The sequence below is a fragment of the Sapajus apella genome, unplaced genomic scaffold, assembly GCF_009761245.1.
Source record: "Sapajus apella isolate SASKATOON/1434 unplaced genomic scaffold, GSC_monkey_1.0 scaffold3, whole genome shotgun sequence".
In the NCBI taxonomy this organism is placed as follows: domain Eukaryota; kingdom Metazoa; phylum Chordata; class Mammalia; order Primates; family Cebidae; genus Sapajus; species Sapajus apella.
In genome coordinates, this window is record NW_022436943.1 from 66,036,837 (window position 1) to 66,057,158 (window position 20,322).

The 20,322-nt window shown below is 61.6% G+C and overlaps 1 protein-coding gene across 4 annotated transcripts in view; it reads right to left on the reverse strand.

Moving 5' to 3' along the window:
- Positions 1-20,322, reverse strand: part of ZC3H3 (zinc finger CCCH-type containing 3) — a 92,036-nt gene that overhangs the window by 54,497 nt on the left and 17,217 nt on the right. For all 4 annotated transcript variants that reach the window (XM_032255069.1, XM_032255080.1, XM_032255052.1 and 1 more), the window contains exon 4: positions 5,955-6,108. In XM_032255069.1, the coding sequence (XP_032110960.1) occupies positions 5,955-6,108 (154 nt within the window). The remainder of the gene's footprint in view (positions 1-5,954; positions 6,109-20,322) is intronic.

Below are 20,322 nucleotides of genomic sequence, written 5' to 3' on the forward strand. Positions count from 1 at the left end.
GGCCCCTCCCACCACACGGCACTGACCCATCCACAGAGGCCCCTCCCCTCCCACCATGCAGCACTGACCTATCCACGGGGCCTCTCCCACCACAGAGCACTGACTGTCCACAACTAATTTTTTTCTTTTTTTAAGTAAAGACAGGGTTTCACCATGTTGGCCAGGCTGGTCTTGAACTCCTGACCTTAAGAGATCAGCCTGCCTCGGCTTCCCAAAGTGCTGGGATTACAGGCGTGAGCCATTCCACCGGGCCACGTATATTAGATTTCAACATAAGTTTTGGAGGAGGCATTCATACCAGGGGACCCAGAGTTGAGCCATGATGGAGTGCTGGATTACAGGTGTGAGCCACCATGCTTGGCCAAGGAGCACGGGTTTTACGTTAAGAATTCATCCCAAGTTCCTCTGACTGGCATGCCCTTCGGGGCACGTCACAAGGTGAAAGGAATCCTGCTGTGGACTGAATGTTTGTCTTCCCTTGAAATCCTGATGCTGAAGCCCTGACCCCAGTGGAACGGCGTGAGGACACAGGGCCTTTGGAGGTGATGAGGAGAGATGCAGTCCTGAGGTGGGGCCCTCGTGTGTCCTCATAAGAAGAGACCCCCAGAACGCACACGCGCTCACCACGCTCTCCCCTGCTCTCTGGGCCACATGAGGACACGTGGGAAGACAGCTGTCTGTAAACCTGGAAGAAGGCCCTCGCCAGACACCATGTCTGCCCAGCACCCTGTCTTGAACGTCCAACCAGGACAGTGAGAAGGCAGCGTCTGCCACCGAAGCCCCAGTCTGTGCTAGTGTGACGGAGCCAGAGCCGACAGTGCCCAAACCAGAAGGCGGGGCGGGGCGGCTGGCGTCCTGGGGGCTGTGCAGGTTCACCTGCTCATTAAGGAGACACGCATGGGGAGTGCAGCAGCACCGTGGGGACCCCTCCCTTCCCTGGGCTGAATTCCTCTTTAATGAGACGTCACTTTGGAGAAGCGTTTCAGAGCCCTTCAAAATCCTGGCCTAACCCTCGTCAAAACTGCACAGATTACTTAAGATTTACCGCACAGACGCAAAATAAAATGAAATAAAATAAAGTACGGCAGGCCCAGCGAGCGGCGGCCCTGTGACAGGACCATTTGTAGTCGGGTGGAGAAGCCTCCGATGCATCTGCTTAAGCGCAGCAGCTTCTGTTTACTTCGCACTTTCATGTCAAATGAATTTGGAAGGAGAAAAAAAGTGACAGGCAGTTAGGGATATAAGTCACATTTCAGCTTCGGTTCAGATTAATGAACTTGCTGAAGCCGGTGAGGGCACTGGCAAATCCACAAACCTCAGAACAACAAAAAAATTAATCCCCTCGGCAGAGCCTCAGCCCTCACAGTGGCTCCTCTGAAACCCTCCGCTGACCTTCCACCTTGTGCCCCTGCACCCCAGGCTTGCACGGACACCCTCTGAGTCCCTGGGCTGGCTCTGGGCATGGTGCCCCTGGGACAGGCCCCAGGTGAAGGCGGTAGTCCTGTGGCACCGGGGAGGGCTGGCCAGGGCTGGCTCTCAGGGACCACCCAGCAGGGCCGAGGCGCACGTGAGGCAGCGAGCGGTGCAGGAAGCCTCCAGGGCCCTGGGCCAGAGCAATGGCCTCTCCCATGTGTGTGGCAGATGCGATGGGCACCAGGCTCGGCAGAACAGCCCGGTCCCACGCCTCGGGCCTCTGGGGAGAGGTGGTACATGGCCAGGACACCACCAGCAAGCACCTGTCAGCTGTTGCCCCGCCCCACCCAGCCACATGGCCAGGCATCTGCAGGCCAGGGCGACAGGCAACATAGCCCGTGACGGGCAGCAGAGATGGCACCGTGGATGCTGCCCCTTGGGGCAGGAGTCCCGCCCTGCCGGTGGCACACATGCACTGCTCCTTCTCTCCTCCCCCTTCTGCCCCGCCCCCATCTCCACGCACTGTCTGGTGCATGCCTCAATGGTGTGCCATCCTCAGAGACCCTGGTTGGCATCACGCAGAAGCCCCAGGAGCAGCTGCCCAGCAGCCTCTGCCTTCCACCTCACAAGGATGGGTACTGGCCAGCCACGAACATGAAGCCATGGGCCGGCATCCAGCTGGCTCTCCCACCAGCTCCTCCATGGCCAGGCCCAGAGAAGCTGCTGACAGGGAGAAGAGGCCCCGGCCTCTACTACAAACCTGGCTGTCAAGGGACCCTGAGGCTGCCCTCCAGCCTCCCACATGGGCCCAACGTAACCACTGGGTCGACAGCAAGTTTCTACTTAAATCAGGAGGGGGAGAGTGAGGGTGCGTACCAAATCACCCCCTGGGACAGGGCAGAAGCCTGGGCTCAGGCCGGGCACCCACTTACCCACCCTTCCTCCCTTGGGCTGCAGGGAAGGGCAGTTTCTAGAGCTTCCCAGAGGAGGGAACAGACCTAATCACCCTGCACCCTCCCCACTGCCCAGGGCAGAGCTAGGACCAACCACTCAGGACCTGGGGCTCTCTGACAGAAAGCCAAGGGTAGCTGCAGAGGGGTCCTGGGGGCTAATGGCCAGGAGAGAGACCCCTTCCCTCAGGGTGGTGCAGTCCCCACCATGAGCATAACAGCTAGGGGGAAGGAAAGGGAGAGGAGAGGGGCAGGGGAGGGGGAGGGAAAGGGAGGGAAGGGGAAGGGAGGGGAGGGGAAGTTCCAGGGACGGGGCAGAGAAGGGACAAGGTGAGGGCTGTTGTCAGCAGCAGAGCCATGCAAGCCTCACTGCGGGAGCCTGTGTTACAGTTTCTTGTCCCCCCTGAGCAGGGCCCCGTCCCATCCCTCTCAGGACAGGGGTGGTGGGGGTCCTGCCCCCTCCTCCGTCTTTGGGGTTCCAGCCCTTTGAGAGGCAAGCCCTGTCTTGAGCCCCCACCAGAATCGAGCCCAGAGACCCTAACCCATTCCCCATGGCACAGGCAGGCAGGGACAGGCTGTCAGGTTCACACCTCGCTGCCCCAGGCCACACCCTGCTCAGGATGCTCAGCCACTCCCCACAGCAGCCCTCGGACTTCCGGGACCCCTGCCCAGACCCCCAAGGCCTTCCCTCAACACTCAGAGCCCCCTGGGCCTCGCTGTGCTCCCCAGTGTCGTCCCCTCGCAGGGCCTCTGCCAGCGGCTCCCTCTCCTCCCAGAGCAGTGCTGTTGGCGGCGTCCATCTCCAGGGAACTGGGGCTTCACAGAGAGCAGGCCCGGCTCCATGCTCAGAACCCGTGCGTCTGCTTCAAGGACAGAGCGAGACGCTGAGCCTGTGAGGGGAAGAGGCCTTCCAGGGCCTCTAGGGGCAGCAGGCCCCACACCCACACACGACTTCCTCTCGGGATGACCAGATCTCCATCACAGTGAGGGGTGGGCAGGGGGTGTCCCACACCAGCACTGGCCCTCAGCCGCTGGTCACCCTGCCCACCTCCCTCCCCTCCCGTGTGTCCACCAGCCCCTGCCAACTCTGACCACCGTGGCTTCCAGGACTGCTGAGGCCTGTCCGCCAGCCCCTCCAAGGGATGGGGGAGGGAGCTGGGGCCCAAAGATAGCCCTGGTCTCAGGCTCCAGCCAGCCGCCTGGCAGGACAGCCTGCCTTCTCCTCTCCATGGCAGCTCTTAGTGAAGGGTGGCCGGGGCCTGCCCAGGGAGGGCTGAGTGTCCAGCCACATGCAGGCAGCCTGGCTCGGATGGAGCGAGGGAGACGGTACATGGGCCAGGCCAGATCAGCCGCTGGCCAGACAGGCCCTTCCTGTCTCAACAACCCTGAGCCGACAGCAGGCCCAGCAGCCATGCTGGGACGCAGGTAAACCTGGGTGACAAAGGCCCAGCCCACTGGCAGCCACTCTTCCCAGGGCCTCCTGAGAGCCATGACCCTTAGCTCCGCACCCTCCCTGCCCACCCCTACACCCCATCCACAAGCCCAGGGCTCATGCACCGAAGAGTCCCAGATACCTGGCAAGGGGTGGAACAGGACTGGGCAGAGGTGGGCAGGACAGTGAGGAGGGGCCCCTCACACACCCCCTTAGCCATGTGTGCATCCTGGGGTGGGCTCAGCCTGGCCTTCACACACAGGGAGGACACTGAGGCCTGGAGCCCATGGCCACCAACCACAGCCAGGGTCTCCAGGGGTGGGCTGAATTCGGGATCCTGGTGCTGGGACCTTGAGCCATCAAAGACGGTGCCTGCTCCACCTCCTGCGCACCCATGCCTGTGGTCCAGCCCCTACACCCAGGCACCCAGAGAGCCATGGCCACTCCCTGCACGGCAGCTGGCCAGGCTGCATGTTGGAGGGACAGGGAGCTTGGAGGGAGCCTCTTAGCTGACCCACAGCTCTCAGCCGCATGGCGCCAACAGGAGGCCCTGGGCACTGGGCTGGCTGCCGACTCCTCCTCCTCCCAGCCTCCCCGGCCCCAGAGCCAGGGTGTACGACGACACCATCAGGGCCCAGTCAGACCCAAACCCAAGGCCTTCCTGGCCTAACAATCCAGAGGAAAGGGCTCTGCTGGGTCTGCCCTGAGGAACATCAACACTCGGCCCCCAGCTGTGCCCCTGGGAGAGGTGGACCCTCGACGCCGGCCTGACAACGACCACTGGAGGAGGGCAGGAGTGGAGAATCCATAAATCTGAACCTCATTCCCGATGATCGGGGGCTCTTATTAAGTAAATTAATTTAAGTTAATTTAGCTCGATCATGACTCCTGATCACAGTGATTTACTGAGGGGGAAATTGCATTAGGAAAGGCCATGCTCACCAGATAGAAGAACGGAAGAAAATTAGATCCACTTAGCACTGTGAATTAATATGGAAATAGCAGGTGTAAATTTAACCTTATCGAGAGAATAAAAATTATCTTCATAAATTTGTAGAAATAGCCCCCGAGATGCTTATAAATCTATTTAAAACAAAAATATTACAAAAAGTGCAGTAAAATTAATTTAAAATATACTCCAGCTATTGCCTCCAGAAAAGTCGGTGGCAGGGCCATGCTGAGTGCGGCCTGGCGATCCAGGAGGCAGCAGGGCACTGCCCAGTGGGCTCGCCAGATGCCTGACCTGCCACAGGCCCTAGGGCCACGCAGGGCTGTCCACACCAGTGGGTGGATCCCCTGGGGTTAGCCTCAGGCCTGGGAACCTCTAGCAGGGACTCACCAGACGGCCACGGTAGGGTCGGGGGCTGTGCCCTGCACTGTGGCTGCTTGCCCCGTGGCCCTGTCAACCGCCTCTGGCCCATGCCACTCCTCCAGGAGCAGGTTCCCACAGGGAGCGTCAGAGGACAGAGGGACACATGCCACTGCCTGCTTCCCATCTGCTGCCAGGGCTCTCACCCTCTCCCAAGCATGGAGATGGACACCCCCACCAAGCAAAGGAAGGACCAACCCCCAGGGCCAGGCCACCTGAGGCCCAGAGGCTGAGCAAACTCAACTCAGTGAGTAGCACAGCTTCCCAGAGTGGGGACCCCAGGAAGGCAAGAGCTATTTCCCACAGATGGAGCCGCGTTCCCAGCGTGCTTGGAGGTCAGAGTGCCGGTGGGGGCCAGACCGTAGGCGGGCAGGACAAGGAGGACAATCATACATTGACAGCTTCCAGCCAGGCCGCTCAAGGCCCAGCCTCTCCCACTAGAAGCTTCTCCCTGAGAGATGCTCAGACAGCACATGGCATGGGAGCTGGCCATCTGGGCGGCGATGCTTCCATGGCACAGAGCCCCCACCAGCTAACAGGCTCGCTGAGAACAGCAGGGCCTGTGTGTGCACGTGTGTCCGTCCGTCCTCATGTATGTATGTGTGGTATACTCAGGCTGGCCTCCTACTGGCTACAGATATTGCTAAAGAAACAGAAAAATCAAGCTGGTCCCCAGCCAAGAGCCAAATACCAAGCAGTTCTGCAATGCGCTCAGCTCCCCTGGCCCTCAGGGCAGGGTCCAGACAGCCCAGTCCCCAGGCCTGCAGGAGCATAGAGGAGGCTTTCCTACCTGGACAGTGAGAGCCGCCGGGCCCGCCAGGAGGGCAGAGACAGGGGGAAGGGCGGGGCGCCGAGAGATGAGGCCGGGGTCTTCTTGACGATGCGGTAGCGGGTCTTGATCACCTTGCTCGTGGGTGGGGTCCGCAGGGCATGCAGGCTGGATGCTGCAGAGAAAACCCAGGGCACACACCACAGATCAGGGAAGGTCGGCAAGGGCAAGGTCAGAGAGGACGCCCACGGTGCCAGCCCTGCCTGCTGCCTCCTCTGGGGCTTGAAGACTCTCTGTCGCCCCCTAGATGGAACCCCCACCCGACATGGCACACATATCCCTAGGGTGCCTGGCAGCTAATGCTTCAGAAGCTGACCAGTGCAGCCTCCAGGAAAGGCGGGCACTGGCCCCGCACACCCTCTAGCCATCAGGAGAAGCAAGGGACCGCCCACGGGAGAACCAGGAGAAGCCAGGGGCCTGGCAGCCAGGGACACCTTGGAGGCCCCTAGACAGTGTCCACCCCAGGGGGACTCGAGGTGAACGACTGACTCCCAGCAGAGCACTGAGGAAGGCAGATGGGCCACCTCCACCCAAGACAGCAAGGTAGGCTCCTGGCCTGTGCCCTGTACGTGAGAGGGGCGCTGGAGCACTCACCTCCTCAAGGAGCACCTCCTTGCTGCCGTGCCCAGACAGATTTATGTACTTAATCACTGTTTTCATAACATTCTGCAGGGTGATAGACACAATGGCTTTTTCCTGCTGAACGTTTCATGCAATTAACAGGAATCTGTTTTGCCCGAGTTCCCTTCCACTTGATAGCCGGCAATTTATCCATAGCTTCAAGGATCGTGTCTAATTGCCCAACTTTCATCATGTACAGCTCTGACTGCCCAGATAATTAAAGCCAACACAGCAGTGGGCGCAGGCCCGCCCTCCTAACAGCTCCCCTCGCAGCCCAAGGCCCAGGAGATCCTGCAGGAGATGTCCAGATGTCAGCAGAGCCCCTCCCTCACATCTTCTTGGTCCCACAGCCAAATAGCCCTTGAGGCACACTGCTCCTTAGACAGGACCGGAAACTGTTACGGGTTCCCAAAATCTCTTCCGGAGCCCTACACCCACCGGACCTCAGGCAGCCAGGGCCGCTCCCTGAGCCCCGCTTCTGCCCATCTCCCCACGGGCTCTCGCACCCTCCTGCCTGCACTGGCCTGTCCAGCTATCGACAAAGATCCGCTCCTGCAGGTGTGCCCCAGCACCGTCCAAGCCGCAGCCTCCACCCAGGCACCTGTCAGCCTGCAAGGGAGCAAGTCAGGAACATTCAGACCCAACATGGCATCAAAGCCTTCCCAAGAGCACCCCCAAGCCCACAGCAGAGAGTCTGCCAAATGAATTTTCAAGGTCTTATAAGCAAAGAGAGACCAACCAAAAAATCAATAATAGCTTGTTCCAACTAAGAGTCAGAAAACATAGAAGTCCTTAAGTTATCAATAACCCCGAGGTGATGCGTCAGCTTCCAGCCCTGCTGTGGGCTCCCTGCTTCTGCCTGAGGAGGGCATGGGCTGCCCGGGATGCTCCTGCCCCACTTGGGCCAAGCTGGGAGCCAGCCTCAGTACCTGGGCAGTCAGTGCACCCACTGGAGCACCACCAGCCATGGGGCCGGGGCTCGGGGCTGCCACCTGCCCACTCCCAACCCCAGAGTGCCCAGGTGACCCATGTGCCAGCCTGCAGCCTGCTTCCCACCGTGGCCTGCTCACAAGCCTCCCAGGCCGCCCCATGCCTCCCGCTCTAGGATGTAGAGCCTGGGGTGATGCTGGCCCCATGGAGCCATGGCACAACAAAGCTAGGGCGCAATCCCGCTCAGAAGCCAGGCAGTGCCTAGCAAGGCAGGAGGGACACTGGGCCACGCTGGGGCCCTGGGGCTTTGTGTTCCCCTCCTCCTCAACCACTTCCCCAAATTCTGAGCACAGGAGGCCCCAGACCTGAGCCAGCTCCATCCCGGTCACTAGATGCACAGCATCCCTTTGGCTAAAATCACCTATAACCTTGGGGACCAGAGCTCACCCTCCCTCCCAGGTCCAGCACATGCCACCTCCTCCAGGGAGTCCCAACCCAAGCACGCAGGACTGGACGCTGCATTCTAGAACACTCCTGCCCTGGAGCGGCAGCTTTGGGCAGGCAGGCCCCGGCAGGCAGCAGCACCACAATCACGCTCCTGCGTGGGACAGGCGGCCGTCAGCTCAGGTCAGGCTGCTCTGCCTCACTACATGTTACTTCTTACTGCCCAAGCACCATTCCTGCAAACCACATGGTGATAATGTGGTCCCGGCCTCTCGTCACAGCCCGGTCAGGCTGGGCAGGCATGTCCTGCACATGTCACCCTAGATAGACCCTCTCCCACAGTCCCCACCAGAGTGGGGGCACTTCAAGAGGCTCAAAGTGGGGAGACGGCAACCAGTGAAGGTCCAGGGCTGCACCCCACCCCCACAGCAAGGCCGTGCGCCCCACGGCCTGCCCTGCAGACCACGGGCAGTCCCTTTCATTCCCAAATGGGCAGCTCGGACAAGTTCATGACGACGCAGGATCAGCAGGGCACAGCCACACAGACTGGCAGTGGGGCATGAATTCCAAGCCGAGCCTCCAGCGGCTGGCAGGAGCAAGGGCTCCTAAGACCATGCCTGGCACACGGACCCAGAAAGGGCTGGAGGAAGGAAGGGTCCCTCCCTGGCCCTGTTCCCCAGGGTGTGCAGCAACGGGGTGGACAGGTGGCAAGGCTTGGGAGGCTCCAGGATGCTGCCCTGTGTCCAACAAGGACCCAGGCAGAAACAGGCCTCTGCCCTCCTCCCTGAGGACACCGGCCCAGGTGCCCATCCCTCCTAGCTGGCTGGGGTTTGTGTAGATAGTCGTGTTATTTAGATAGGATGTTGGTTTAATTCCCTTCATTACAGACTCCCAGGGCTGTAATTTTTTTCTCCGCGTGATACATCCCCACAGCACGCTCTACGCACATCAAGCCCCTTGCGCCTTTATTGCCAGCGCTGCCCTGGCCCGCGTTATCAGCCCCACACACGCAGCCCTCTCCGCCCGCCATCCAGAGGTCACTTCTAATGACTAATCGATCTCATTAGCTTTCCTAATTAAAAACTTTACTACCGCAATGGAAGACAAACTACAAAAAAACTGCTGGCATCATATGTGAATGGGATATGAGCCCATCCATCAGCAGGGTTCCAGCTCTTGCACACGGCACCATGCCCTCAGGCTGGGGGCCAGGTGGGGCGGCCCTCGGGCATCCCCGGAGCCCTGCTGTGTACCAAGCACCACATGCCAACGACGCACTGTCAGGAGGGCGGCCGTGCGGCTGGGCCTGGCCATCGGGGGCCCAGGAGTGTGGTCCCATCCCCAGCAGAGCTGCTTCGCCTGCAGAGCCTGGCCCTGCCCACCCAACTTGCTCTCCTCGGACAATTCCAACACAGATGGCTGATCTGATCAGACAGAGGTCGAGGCCTTGCTCTGTTTTATGCGGAGCAGGAGTTGAGGGAGAGTTCAGATTTTTATGGAACTTCAAAGGGAAATAACTAGGAGGAAAATGAGTTGCTAATTTCACAACTGGTTAATGAATAAAATGAAACTAGAATTACTACTCTGTGCAAAGAACTGCCTGAGGCTGCTATGAAGTAGAGAAGGCTACTCCCTCATTCCACTGTCCAACCCACCAGGGCCAAGACGAGTGTCCTGGGCAGCCGTTCAGCTGTCTGTCCAGCTCCCAGGCTGCCGACGGGAACAGGACCAGCTCCATCAGGGAGGGCTTCATCCATCAAATGGGGTGGAGACCCAGAAGGCCTCTGACTGTGCCCCAGGCCAGCATCCACCAGCCCCTGGGCCTCATCCACAGTGGCTACAGAGATGGAAGCACCAGGTCCTCCAGAACAGCAGGCCCAGGTGCAGACAAGCCCAGCACAAAGACCGAAAACTGTCACCACTGGGCTGCTGGTCCAAGAAGTACCCTGGTTCTAGAACCCCTTCCCCAAGCCTCCACAGGCTTCGTCCCAGCTGGGGAATGGGGACAGTTGAGCAGAAGGCCAAAGACTGGCCTGGAATTTTCTGGAATTGTCCACAGCCACCCCCACACCGGCAGACAGGACAGCGTGGGGCCCAAGAAGGGATGATGTTGACCTGCCCAACAGACACCTAGCACCACACCGAGTTTCCCAGATGAGTGGCAGCAGGAAGCGGCCAGGATAGACCAGGCCCACAGACAGACCTGGGGCAACCCAAACCCTGCGTGCAAGGAGAGCGGGCAGGGAAGAGCCAGTCCAGGAGCAGCCCCCGGGCCACTGCCGAGCTGCCCGGGGAAACGGATGGCTGTGAGCCAAGGACACTGCGCCCAGCCAGGCCCCGTCCCTGATTCCTGGCGATTCCACCCACATACATTGCCTGATCTGCTTTTTATAAACGGGCCCTGACACCTCCCGGACATCTCCATGCCGCTATGCCCTCCTTTGACTAAAGGCAGCGTGCACACCTGCAAACCCGCTTTTCCTGGCGCCTGTGGTCGGATCTGTGCCTTTCCAGTCCTGCTACAGTTTCTGACGCGGTGCCAACCCTGTGCCAGCCCAGGTCTCTAGCCCCGCTGCCCGGAGCACAAGGCAGGAGGGGCCGGGCAGCGGCACACGCTGGGAATGGCACCCTTAGGCAGGGCCGTGAGCGCCCTGCGGGCAAGCAGGACACAGCCTAGAGAGAGGGCAGGGGGCCCAGTGCCGTCCCTAGAAACGGAGTTCACCTGGCGCCCCGACACAGCTCCACTCACTGGCCTCTTCCTCACCGGCCCAGGGCTCAGGGGTTGCGTCTTCAGCCGCACAGCCGCAAGAGGGCGCCAAGGACAAGGCAACATCTCCTCCCAGAGAGCAGAGTTCCCACGATTAACCGCCTAATTAGAGCTGTGATTACGACAGAGAGCGCTCAGTGGTGCGGGGAGGTACACGCGGCGGGCGAGACCCCTGGAAGTGCCCCTCCAGGAGAGCTGAGCCTGCCGGGAAGAAGCAGAGCCCAGGGTTCCGGGTAGAGAAGATAGCAGGGCACAGGCCCAGGGCTGGAGGAGTGGGGGCTGCAAGAGGCGGGACGGCCTGGGCAGGGGGTGCCCAGGCGCTGCTGGGGAAGTCGATGGGTTGGGGAGAGCTGGGGGTGATGGGGGTCAGGGCCAGGCCCACCCAGCGCTGCTGCATGGCTGGCACCACGCTCACACGGCCTCAGCTAGCTCCACAGCCTCTGGCACCATGCTGCCCTCAGGAAGCACCTGCCGAGCACAGGCCCCACCTTCCACCCCTGCAGGCCCAGCTCAAAGGCCCTCACACCCCCAACCCTCCCAACTAGGCTAGGAGAGTGCTAAGAGGAAAAGACAGGGGAGCAGGGGGAGCCCCAGGGAAGGAGACAGGCAAGATCCAGGCAAGCTGGCAAGGTGGGTGAGCCAGATGCCCCGTCTCCTCCGCTGCAGCCCCCACCAAGGCCCTACGCTGGAGACTCAAGCTCACAGAGCCCCACCAGGCAGCATGCCTGACGGTGGCTGAGCACGCTCTTTGAGAAACAGCCAAGAAAACTCCGACAGGGCATTTGGCCCATGTCCCCAAGGGTCCCAGGCTTTTGCATTTCAGACCGTGACGTGTCTGTGCTGGGTCGGAGGCAGCATCCACAGAACTGTCTCTCTGAGGGCAGCTCAGGCAACAGCTGTCACTGTTGCTGGGGCAGGAGGCTCTGCCCATCATAAGCAGAGATCCCCTTCCCTGCGCAGCCAGGCCTAGTCTGGGGCACCTCCTAGAAGGCAACTGGGCCTCGGCAGCTCCTAACAGCCCTCACTGAGGCTGGCAGGGGTGGACAGGGTGGAGGTCAAGGTGCAGGGCTATGGAGCAGCTAAAACCCAGCCTGGCCCCTGACCAGCGCAGCTCGCCAGGGCCTGCACACAAGAGCCTCTCCGCCAGGCCCTTTCTAAAGTCGGCTGAGTCTGAGTTCAGCAGGCCCTCCCCACCAGGCCCTTTCGGAAGCCGCTCAGTCACCACCTTGAGAGCCTGGTGCTTACCCGTGGCACTTCTATGTGCCAGGTCCTGAATGTGGCGAGGCCAAGGCAACATTGGGAATGACACGGACTCTGGCCTCTAAGGAGGGGTGGGCAGGCCCTAGGGGCCATAAGGAGGAGCAGCTCCCCCGAGGCCCACCATGGACAAGGGGCAGTGAAGTCAAACAGAGGGCCTCTGGCACTCAAGTGCCACAGTGAGGTCCACAGGAGACTGCCCTCTTTCCCAGAAGCCTCAGGCCGTGGGTCCCCTCCACTGCCACCCAGGCTGCCACTGCAGGCCCCACCCTGGCCCCAATGGGGCCCTTGTCTCCTCAGTGTCTGCAGCGTCCACAGTGGAGCCAGTCTGCAGCCACCGGCCCACCCAAGCTGCCTCATAGCATCCCCTCGGTGGTACCACACAGCAAGTGTGAACATGCCAGGACATGCAAGTGCACCCAGGAGCACACGCAGAGTTACATGCACACGGTGGCCATGCACACATGCGTGAGAACGTGTGTGGTCATTCTGCTCTGGTGGCTCTAGCCCCTAGCAGACAGGACAGGGCTGGGTTGCTCACCCCACAAACCTGTACCCCGCCCTCACTCCCCTCAGGCCCTGGAGTTTTGTGCCCAGCTGTGCAGGCGCTGGGCATCGTGCTCCCTATCCCAGGCTCAGAGGGAACAGTAGCTCCAACATGGCCCAGCGCAGGAGCTGGGCTCACCGCCTGGACGTGCACCTGCAGGACGCCCATCTGCAGGACCAACAAACTAATTTCTACCGGCACCCGGTGCAGGGGGACTGCACGGCCACTCTCCAAGGCCACTGTCCGAGGCAAGACAGGAAAGGCCTCCTTGGTTTTTTGTCTGTTTCTTCTCTCTGCCCTCCTCAGTCCCCTTCCTGTCTGGCCCATGTGCAGCCAGGCCTGTATGTCTGCTCCCACAGGGTGAGGCTTGTGCCCAGCCCAGTGCCCCCACCATCCTGCAGACACACTCCCCTCCCCTCCCCTGGATGCTGGGGGCTCAGGGACCCTGCTCTGCCCTGCCCCCACTGTCTCAACTCACCAGTCCCTACCGCTGGGTTCCAAGAAACATGAGGGTCTCTGCGGCCCCGGCCTGCTATGGGGCTCCCACCCCGCCCCCAGTCCGGAAGCCCAGCCTCTGCTCTTCTGCTCCCCAACCACACACGGGCACTTCCCAGCTGCTTTTCTCATCCAGACACCGAGAAGGGCAGGACAGAGTCAGCCTGTGCTGCAGCCCCGCTCCCCCGCCTGCAATGCCTGGGCCCTCCATCACGCCAGCCAGGCGGGTCAACAGCAGGGCCCCTGGGGCACAGTGAGAGGCTGCAGTGATTAGTACTGATGAGCACACGACCTCAGCTGGTCATGCGTGACACCAGCTTCCTACAGACGGCACTGGCAGGCTGCAGGAACCCTGAAGTTGTGCGGAAAAGTGGAATCCAAGCGGGCACCACGGGAAGCTCAGCCTCTCCTGCCCAAATACGCCTCCTAGGCCCTGCCACTGTTTGGAGGGAAAGACCCAGGAAGGACTCCTATCTGATTCTAGCCAGCTCAAGCAGAACGTCCCCATCACGAGAAGGGAGGTGCCTCTGCCCCTCCTGGCCATCACACAGAACCACAATGCCAGCCATGTCAGCTGAGGGCACCTCACCCCCTCGGCCCACATGTGGAAATGTGGCCGAGGCCTAGAGGGTAACACCTGCCCATGATGCCGTCCAATGTCACAGCTGGGCCAGGCAGGTGCTGGGCCAAGGAGCCTCTGCAGGCACCTTTGGGGGGCATGGAGCCTGGAAACACCAGCACAGGCGCTCCACCTCCATCCCTGAAGACGGCTGGGAACACCGGCCACCCCCACCTCCATCCCTGAAGACAGCTGGAAACACGGGCACAGATGCTCCACCTCCGTCCCTGAAGACCGCTGGAAACACCGGCCACCCCAACCTCCATCCCTGAAGACCGCTGGAAACACCGGCCACCCCCACCTCCACCCCTGAAGACCGCTGGAAACACCGGCCACCTCCACCTCCATCCCTGAAGACGGCTGGAAACACTGGCCGCCCCCACCTGTGCACCAGGGCCACCGTCCGTGTGGGCAGACCCCTGGCTGTGCAGGCACAGGCTCACTGCCCGTCTGGAGCCAGCCCCAGGGGTTACCCACACTCAGCACCCTGGCATCCGGCCAGCCCCACTGGCTCCAGCCCAGACCCCGCAGGTGCAGGGAGTGTGCAGGTGACGTGGCCTGGCCCCCGCCCCACCCCCCCCTTGCGTGGCTGCACGCGTGCTTCAGGCCCGTCCATACCTCTAAATGAGCCTCAATGGCAGCCGAGGCAGGGGGCGCCTGGTGAGTGCCCCGCCTCCACATTGGCGCGGCGGGAGCTGCCAGGACTGCACTCTAACAAGCTTCAGATGTGGGATGACTAGAACCACAAAGTATGAATTTTTATGAGTCTAATAAATCACTCCACTTTTCTTGTGCGTGATGGCTCCCAGCACCTCAAGCGCTGCAGATGGAAGGCAGGAGCCCGTGTGTGTGGTAGTGGTGGCCGGGAGCAGGGCCACGGGGCCGTGGGGCCCTCCTGAGCACCCTCAAACCCTCTGGCCCCACACCTGAGGCTGCTCAGCAGGGTGGAGAGCAGAGGCCTGCTGGCCGCTGCCATTAGGCCCTCCCTGCCAGAATCCCACATTGGCAGAAAAACTTGCCCCAAAGCCTCATCAGCACAAAAGGAAACTTTGCAGTTACACACACACACACACGCGCGCGCGCGCACACACACACACACACACACACACTCAGGCACACACTCACGCTACAACAGAGACGGCAGAGGACCCCAGCCCTGGGAGAGGAGGCACAGGTACATCCAGCCTGTCCTGGGAGGCTGGGCCCCAGCACCTCCCTAGGTGGGCAGCACGCGGCCGGCCACACCAGCGGATGGCCCCTCAGCATTCACGCCCTGGCCTCGGGCCCCTCAGCCACAGCCCCGTGGGATCCAGGGATTCATCTCTGACAAACATTTACAGATTATCAAATCACAACAGCAGCCCGACAGGACCATAAGTCACCCTAAGCAGCTGTCCGCGGTGCAGTCTGAGGAGTTTGGGCAGCTCGGTGATGACGAATGACCGCTGTCAGCAGCCCTGTCCCCCCGTGTGGGATCCGTGCTCTCTGTTGTTCCACACTACCTGGTGTTTAATGACAACACTGTCAGCCCGAGACGCAGCACCGCCGAAGCCGCCGCCGCCGCCGCGACTGTCAGAGCCCTATTAAAGGGAAGATTGAGACCCTACTCTTCTTAAAGTCACTCAAGCAACACAAGCTGCTAGTTCCTGTAATTATTGTGCGCCAGCCATCGATCGCACGCCGACACCTGACCCGTCTGTATGAAATGGGAGTAGTTTCTTCCTTGACAGTCGCTATAGATTGTGGAGGGTGGGGCTTCCTCCCCTCTTCCCACTGCTCTGCCAGCCTCAGGTGCAGGGGAAGAGAGGGGAAAAGCAGCGCCGCTCACCCCTGGAACCCACCACAGTCCCTGAGCCGAGGGGTCAGGAGACGGGCTGCCCGAGGGGGCCTCCCTACCCTCCACAGCTGAAGGGGACGGTATAGCAGGCAGCTAAGGGGGTTCTCAAAAAGGCTGAACACAGGCCTTGGGCAGGGCACAGAGGAGCAGGAGGAAACAGGACCAAGCTGGGCCTGCACCCCAGGCCGCGCTCTGAGCAGGTGTGGTAGGCTCAGGGCAGGCGGGCTGCAGTGAGGGACAGCTGGGCTTGGGCCCAGCCAGGTGTGCACCCAGCCTCGACCCCCCACTTCACAAAGAAGGGGACCAGGGCCCAGGGTGCAGGCTTCGTGAACCATGTCCGCCAAGCTCTCCTCACCAGCCTGCAGCCCCGGCCAGCCTGGAGAGAGCCTGTGTGCCCAGGACCCGGGCCTATGGCTCACCTGCTCTCCATCTGGCCCTTGGGCCCTAAGGGGCACCTGGGATGAGCCCTTCCCAGGGCTGGGAGCTCTGACAGGATTGAGAACGCCTCTTCAGCTTGTCTCTGCTTTGACCCTGCTCCCACCTGCCCCCCACACACTACTGGGGGCACCCAGGTACTGGAGGGCGAAAGAGCAGCTCCCAGAGGATAGACCTGCTCAGGGCCAGTACAGCAGCTCCAGGCTCTGAGTGAGCCACAGCCGAGCCCTGAGGCCCTGCCCACCACATCTCAAGGGACAGGACCTACAGGCAGCCGCTCAGCACAGCCTCAGGTCTCCCGGTCCACAGGACCCAGCCTTCTGCATGAGCGCCATGCCCTGGTGCTGCAGGAGAGGCTGGTGCTGCGGGCCAGTGGGCAGCTCCTGGGCCAACACAGCTGAGCGCAGCCAGGCTCCCGTCTCGGGGAACCAGGCGATTCCACCAGACAGTCCAGGCTGGGAACGGCCTCAGCCTAACACAGGGAGTCCCAGGCCCTTCCCTCCCAGCCCACCCAACCTTCACATGGCTGGGCCTGGCTGGATCCCGAGGTCAGCAGAACAGGTCTGGGGCCAAGTGGCTGCCAGGCAGCATGGAGACCCGGCTCCACCATGCGGCACGGCCTTCTCTCAGGAACCCTCCTCTGCTACCTCTAAGCACAGCCTGAGAAAGACTCTTTGGAGAGAGCCCCAGCAACACCCTCTATAGAAAGCAGCAGTCGTAAGAGAAACCGCATGTCCCACTCAGAAGCCACAGGCTGCCAGGGCCCCCAGCCACATGCCGCTCTCCTCTGGGCCACTCCTGGCCTTTCCGATGGCTGCGGGATGAGTGGGCAGGCCACAAAGGGGAGGCCCTAGGTGCCACGCACCGGCTGGGTCCCAAGGGCCTCCTCCAGGGTTGGTCTTGACGGCATAGCACCGGGGCCAAGCCCACCGAGGCCGGAGATGGCACGTGGGAGCCACAGCCGCAGTCTCAGAAGCACTGGCTCGCCTGCTTGTGCTCCCTCTGGCATACACACATGCAAATGGGGACCCTGAGAAGGCAGCAAGGGGCTCCCCACCCTCAACCCACCCAACGGGGGCCACAGGGGGAAGGCCCAGAGACTCCCTGGGCCTTGGCTGCGGTGGCAGCAGCCCGGCAGGCAGCCCTTACCTTTGAGGGAGGCCCATCTCCACTCCTCTGGATCCTCCATTCCCAAGCTCCAGTGGCAATGCCTACCTCCCCAGTGCACAGGGAGCGAGGGGCCCTGTGGGGGCTGAGGCCAGGCCAGGGTGCAGCGGGCACTACCCCAGCCTCCCCAGGAAGGGGACTCAATGGCCCTCTGAAGGATAGGGGAGGGGAGGCAATGAGTGTGCTGAGGGCTGACGGGGGGCAGTGGGGCACGGGGCCAGACAGGCAGTGGCCCAGCATTTGGGTTAGGGTGGGAGCCGGGGAGGCAGGCTGCAGACGGCCCCGCACCAGCTCCACCCACCTAACTAGACTCCTGGCCAATGCCCTGGGGCTCCAGCCTTCGGGGCCAGGCAGGGAAGGCGGGGGTGATAACTACCGGGCTAGTGCCAGCCTCTGGCCTTCAGGGTGCCACAGTGCACTGGGCAGGACCCGGGGTCGTAAGCACATCTTTCAGTAAGATGAGCTCATGTGTCTTGAAAGGACAGAGATCGAGAATGACTAAGACCCACATTTCTCATCACCCCAGGTCTGAGCACCCCACATCACGGCTGCAGAAGCCGAGGCTCGGGCTGTGGAGGCGAGCCCCAAGTGCAGGCAGGATCTGACCAGCGGGCACGTGTGCTCACACAGCGCCCACACAAGGACAGGTGAGTGTGTGGCGCTGTGTGTGTGCACGTGAGCCACAGCGGTCCACACAGCAGCATGGGGCAGTGGCCGGCCTCACCTTTCATAGCCGCAGGCCCGACGGGCAGGCCACCTGGGGACAACAGCCTGACCAGGCCCCAGGGCAGCCAAGGCCACCACTCCATCCCATGCACAGGACTCATCACCGGCCCAAAGGCTGCACCGCAGGGGACACATGACACCAGGGCCCAAAAGCGCCCTACCCGTGGGAAGCCACAGCCCAGCACCTCTGAGCCAGACAGTATCACAGCGGAGCTACAGTCAGCCCCATGCCATCCCAGCAGACGCAAACAACCCCCTAGCCTGCCCAAGGCCGCCCCCCTGGCCTGGCACAACTGGAACACCACTGCTTGCCCCACCCCCTTCCTTCACCCCAGGGTCCCACACGAAGGCACAATGGAGCTGGGTGGGCTTCTCTGGGGTCCAAAGAGGGGTCCTGGCAGGAGGCAGGAGCAGTGGGGGTGCCCAGAGCTCTCCACAGCAGCCCCGGCCCCAGACGCATGGCCAGCATCGTGAAAACGCTGCCCAAGGGCCGCCATGAGGAAGAGGCAGGTGGGGTCTCCTCCTCAACAGAACACAGAGGCAGCTGAGAGGGCAGGCTGGGCACAGGCTCCCCTGCCAGGCCCTGACTTGGGAGGAGGTAAGACCACTCTTCTGGGGCCACCCCAGCCACGTATGTGGTGGGAGGGGCAGCTGAGGCTGCAGGGAAGGCCAGGGGGCGGTGGAGCCAATGGCCAGCTGCCCACCCTGTGCCCCACCCAGCCCTGGTACTGCTTCATCCTCCCAGGCCCACGCAGCGGGAACCAGCTGGGAAGCGCTGGCATGCAGGTCAGGGATCTGCCACAGGGTGCTGGGTTCAGGGGGACCCACCCAGACGCCCAGATTACCCAGCCCTGTAAGTGTCTAGTTGGAGCCGAGCTTTGCATCCTCCAACCCTCAGGCAGAGCCCAGGGTGAGCTGTTGCCATTTCCCACAAGGTTCCAGGCCTTTCCATCTTTTGTGGGTATCCACCCCGAGACATCCCAGATCCCAGCTGGCAGGCACTGCCCCATGCACAGGGCTGTGGGGTTAAATCTCACAGCATCCTTCTGCCCATAAGGCAGAACATCTAATTTCCCACTGAGGAGCAGCTCACTGTGCCAACCAGGGCCCACCCCCAGCCCAGGAGCTAGGCAGGAGCCTCCCCCTCCCTGCCCTCATCCTCTAGCCTTGTTGGCTGGGAACTATGACCTCTGCCCAGCAGGGCCCCCATGGCTAGGTTTCTGGCCTGAACTCCCAGAGAGGGCATCGGGTTCACAGCAGCAGGTTTTTCGGCATACAGGCAGACTACCCACCAAGCCCACCGGGTTCTCAGCACAAACAGCTGGCCTAGGACACAGAAACAGACCCTGGGCAGGGAGAGCCCAGACCCACCACAGCCCCTGCCCAGTCCAGAGGGTTCTCAACAAGAAAACCATGGCCTGGCAGCCTGGCTCCTCCCAAGAGGCCTTTGCCAGTAAGTTGAGGCAAGGAACCTAGAGACGTGGGGAGGCGGCACTGGCCGAGGTCACAGGGCTACTGAGCACACCGAGACTCAGACCGCGAGAGTGCAGACACGTGGTGTGGAGCCTCGACGCTCTGAAGGGACTGACCCTGCCCTCCACCCAGTGGGACCTCCTCCCAGGCCTTGAGAGCTCAAGTCCTGCTGCCCCATTGGGCAGGAAGGGGCCACCAACGGCCCTACCCCAGCACTATGTCCGCCTCTGGGGAGCTCCCAGCAGGCCAGGGGACTGGCTGTGGGCAGGAAGCCCAGGCTGGAGCAGCTCCAGGCCTCCTGCACACAGGGCATCTGCTCCCTGTGTTTTCAAAGGGCCCGGAAACAAGCCACACCTGCAGCCGTCCCCCACCCCCGCCCAGGCACCCACTGGAGCAGGCAGGAGGTGGGATGGGCATGGAGGATGGCCATCCCCCCACCCCCGCCCGGGCGCGGTGGCTCACGCCTGCAATCCCAGCACTGTGGGAGGCTGAAGGGGGTGGATCATGAGGTCAGGAAATCGAGACCATCCTGGCCAACATGGGGAAACCCAGTCTCTACTAAAAACACAAAAAAATTAGCAGAGCATGGTGGCACACACCTGTAGTCCCAGCTACTCCGGAGGCTGAGGCAGGAGAATTGCTTGAACCCAAGAGGCGGAGACTGCAGTGAGCCAAGATCGCACCACTGCACACAGCCTGGGCGACAGTGCGAGACTCTGTCTCAGAGAAAAAAAAAAATGTATTGGAAGCCAGACACGGTGGCTCACACCTGTAATCCCAGCACTTTGAGAGGCCAAGGCAGGAGGATTACCTGAGGTCAGGAGTTCAAAACCAGGGATGGGCCCTGCAGCAACGTGGCCAGCACACAGCAGACCCTGATGGGCTCTGAGCCCACTCCTCAGCCCTCCCCACAACTGCCTCAGGTGGGGGTGAGGTCCCAGAGTCCACAGAGCAGACCCTGGAGGGCTCTGAGCCCACTCCTCAGCCCTCCCCACAACTGCCACAGGTGGG